The sequence below is a fragment of the Pteropus vampyrus genome, unplaced genomic scaffold (assembly GCF_000151845.1).
Source record: "Pteropus vampyrus isolate Shadow unplaced genomic scaffold, Pvam_2.0 Scaffold60, whole genome shotgun sequence".
NCBI lineage: Eukaryota > Metazoa > Chordata > Mammalia > Chiroptera > Pteropodidae > Pteropus > Pteropus vampyrus.
In genome coordinates, this window is record NW_011888841.1 from 1,287,472 (window position 1) to 1,290,903 (window position 3,432).

At 40.4% G+C, this 3,432-nt stretch overlaps 1 protein-coding gene across 1 annotated transcript in view; it reads left to right on the plus strand.

Annotated features, from left to right (window-relative positions):
- Positions 1-2,834, plus strand: part of SDE2 (SDE2 telomere maintenance homolog) — a 10,737-nt gene extending 7,903 nt beyond the window's left edge. The window contains exons 6-7 of the mRNA XM_011360840.2: positions 124-616; positions 2,372-2,834. Of these exons, the coding sequence (XP_011359142.1) occupies positions 124-616; positions 2,372-2,593 (715 nt within the window). The 3' untranslated portion in view covers positions 2,594-2,834. The remainder of the gene's footprint in view (positions 1-123; positions 617-2,371) is intronic.
- The last annotated feature ends 598 nt before the right edge of the window (positions 2,835-3,432 follow it).

Consider the following 3,432-nt stretch of genomic DNA (forward strand, 5'->3'; position numbering starts at 1 on the left):
AAAAAAGAGATCCTCTTGGGTCTTTGGGACGGTTGGTTCTAGTCTCTGTTCCCTGAACGGACTATAGCTCTTTTTTCCTTTTTTTCCTCAAGTAGAAGCTATAAACGGTGTTCTTTCTGACAGGTTGGGCATGGAAGGACTAGAGACAGTGGAGGGGTCCGTCTCTGAGAGTTCCGATGACGACAGTGATGACGCACCGAGCACTTCAGGAATGAGCTTCCATGTCCCCAAAGCTGACAGTGATGCTGTCGAGATGGCGGTCGAATGTCCCAGCAGTTCTCAGAGGGCGAGAGGGTTACGTTCAGACTCCAGCTCACCAGGACAACCGCAGGCCCGGGTGCCTGACTCCGGGAGTGACGTTTCAGAGGACTCGTGTGCCGAGCTGGGAGAGGTGCCTACCGAGGTGTCCGTGGAAAGGAAGATGGCTACAGAAACGGAGAAAGCCCAGGAGAAAAAGGAAGCAGAGAGCAAAGAACCCGCAGAAGAGGAAGCAGCTGAGGCTGAACTGAAGAAAGAGAAAGAGACAAAAGAAATGACTGATGGGGAGAGGGCTGCCAAGGTAGCACCTGCAGAAGACGGGGAAACCCCTCCTGCCGGACTGGAGGCGAGCCAGCCGGTAAGTTTAATCTCCACGATAAGTCGTTAAAATGAAAAAGTGCTTTTTTCCCATCAGCTACTTAGTGGGAAGGCGTGTTTAAAAATCAGAAGTACAAATAGATGATGGTGAAGCTTGCCTGTCCCCCTGAAAATGCTTAGGTCTTTTTGTTTTTAGCTCCAGAATTTATATTATTTTGCCGCTAGGCGGTGTCCTCAGTTCCATGTTTTATTCTAAGATGCATGTTTTTACATTTTAATCTCTGAATGTGTATCGCATATTATAGCATAATTGGTATTGTTTATTCTTTCTTAATAATACGGTTGTAAGGAATAGTAAGATAGATGGCATTCTTCGATGACGTGTACTCATTTTCCTGTCACTAAGGCTCCGGGATTACCCAGCTTTGCTTTCTCATGGGTACTGTGAACCGGACTCGTCAGCTGGACATGGAGGTCTTTTCTGTAGAAGAGGAGCACCTCCGTTTTAGCATTTAGTCATAAGTCCCCCATTCAGCCTTTGAAAAATTTGTTTTCATTGTGCACACTTTCCCTCATCTAGTCGGTCATGTTCTCTGTCTGCAAAAATCTTTTAATGTTTGCTCTTTGATTTAATGATTTGCTTTTTACAATAGATGAAACCCAAGCTACTTGGTTTCCTTTGATAAACACAAAGCCTATCATTATTTATTTAACCAGCACCTTCCTTACCCCCAATAAATAAGGAAAAATTCGTAAATTGTGCTTTCTAGGGAGGATAGTGGAATTTTTTATACTAGGGGCTTTAAATTGATCCTGACACACATAACTTCTCTGTTATATGTATATATTAGCTTTATCCTGACCAAAGTCTTGGAAAAATGAATAAAAGAAAACAGAATTAAACCTGATTTGGCTTTCAATCTTTGAGCCTCTAACTGTGGATGTTTTGCGTTTGCTGTTGCAGTAGCTGTTGCGTTCACAACAACCAGCTGTGACTCTCTAAAGACATGTGGTTTAGAATTTGGCCACAAATAATGAAGCCAAGGTTCACTCAAATCTAAAAAAATGACTTTTTTTTTAAAACAAACATCAACTAGAAAGACAGAGTCTGTCCCTAGATCTCTTTAATGTTTAAAAAAAATATCTTTTGTAAGAGAAAGTTATTGTTCTTTGAATATTTTAAAAAAAAACCCCTAGATGTGAATATTCTCACTCTTTACAGAGCATCCATTATTAGAAGTACTTAATTTTGTCTTGCAGTCTGTAAAGTTACTTTGTGGATAGAACAGTTGCAAGTCTATTGAATAACATTTGAATTTGTTGAGTTACATATGTTTGAATTTGTTGAGTTATATATATATCTTTGACAATCAAGCTGATTATTCAGTTAGAACAGAAATCATTAAGAGTATGGAATTAATAGATTCATAGGCATGAGAACCTCATTAAAATTAAGTTTTATGGGTGCTACTTTTTCCTGTGGCCATAGTCTGATGTAGGCTGAGTATATTTTACTGTCGGAATTTTTACTGGAAAAATCATGAAAAAAATTTAAAATAATGTTAAGACTCTGGGAATCATGTAACTTGTTACTGTTCAGAATGCTTGTTTCTAAATATATAGATGAAAAATTAACATTTATGTGTATCGGGAATGTGTGTGGAAAATCATTTAGATTATTAATTTGTTAACAAGATAAGGCAAAATAGCTGAAAATTCCTTGAGAAATAGAATATGGTTGACAGTTTTATTCAGAGAAAGGAGCCTGTTTTAAATATGTTTTCCCCCCCCTCAGGATGTGGCTCAGGAATCTGTAGATTTACTGGCGTTCAGCTCTGTTGCAGACGTGGAGTCGCTGGGTCTGGAGAAGCTTAAGTGTGAACTCATGGCCCGGGGGCTGAAGTGTGGGGGCACGCTCCAGGAGCGGGCAGCAAGACTCTTCTCTGTCCGGGGTCTGGCAAGGGAACAAATAGACCCAGCTTTATTTGCCAAGCCTTCGAAAGGGAGGAAGAAGTGAATTTCATCAGAGCCGATTTCATTTCTTTCTAGTCTGGCACGGATAACCTGCGTGATGGTGGCTCGTGGCCATTATTCCTGTTGATATTAAAGCTGACTTTTTAATAACTAAATTCTAACTGGCCTCTTTTTCATCATTACATTTATAGAATTAATGTGTGAAACCAGCTGGTCTGACATTTTTGTGGGAAGGTTTTTTTTTCCTAACAAATTTAATAACAATAAAGCTTATTCAGATTTTTGGTTTCATCTTGTATCATTTAGGTAAGTTATATTTTCAAGGAATTTATCTCTTTGACCCAAGTTGTCAAATTTGTGGACATGAAGTTATTTAAAATAGTCTCTTCTTATCCTTCAAAAGTCTGTAGGAGCTGCAGTGGTCACTTCTTTTTCATCTGCATTTTCAAATGGTGAGAGAGAGAGAGAGAGAGAGAGAGAGAGAGAGAGAGAGACAGAGAGACAGAGAGACAGAGAGACAGAGAGACAGAGACAGAGACAGAGACAGAGACAGAGACAGAGACAGAGAGCGCGCGCGAACCACCGCCACGGCCCCCTTCACGGTATTAGCAGGGATTCCGTTTATGTACAAGGATGGTTATCATGCAGAAAACAGCTCTCCACCGAGATGCCGTGGGCAAAACTTGGTAGTAAGTAGTTATCGAAGAACTCAAATGGCTATTCAAAGAGAACACCGGCCTTAAAAGTCGTAGAGAAAGAAAAATCATTTTGTGTGATCTCAAATTGTGCTGCAGTCTAGTGGGGTCTAGTGGGGGCAGATGGTAGAGAAGTACACACGCTCCACATTTGGCTTAATCTTTCTGAGGATGGTACAAAGTTTCT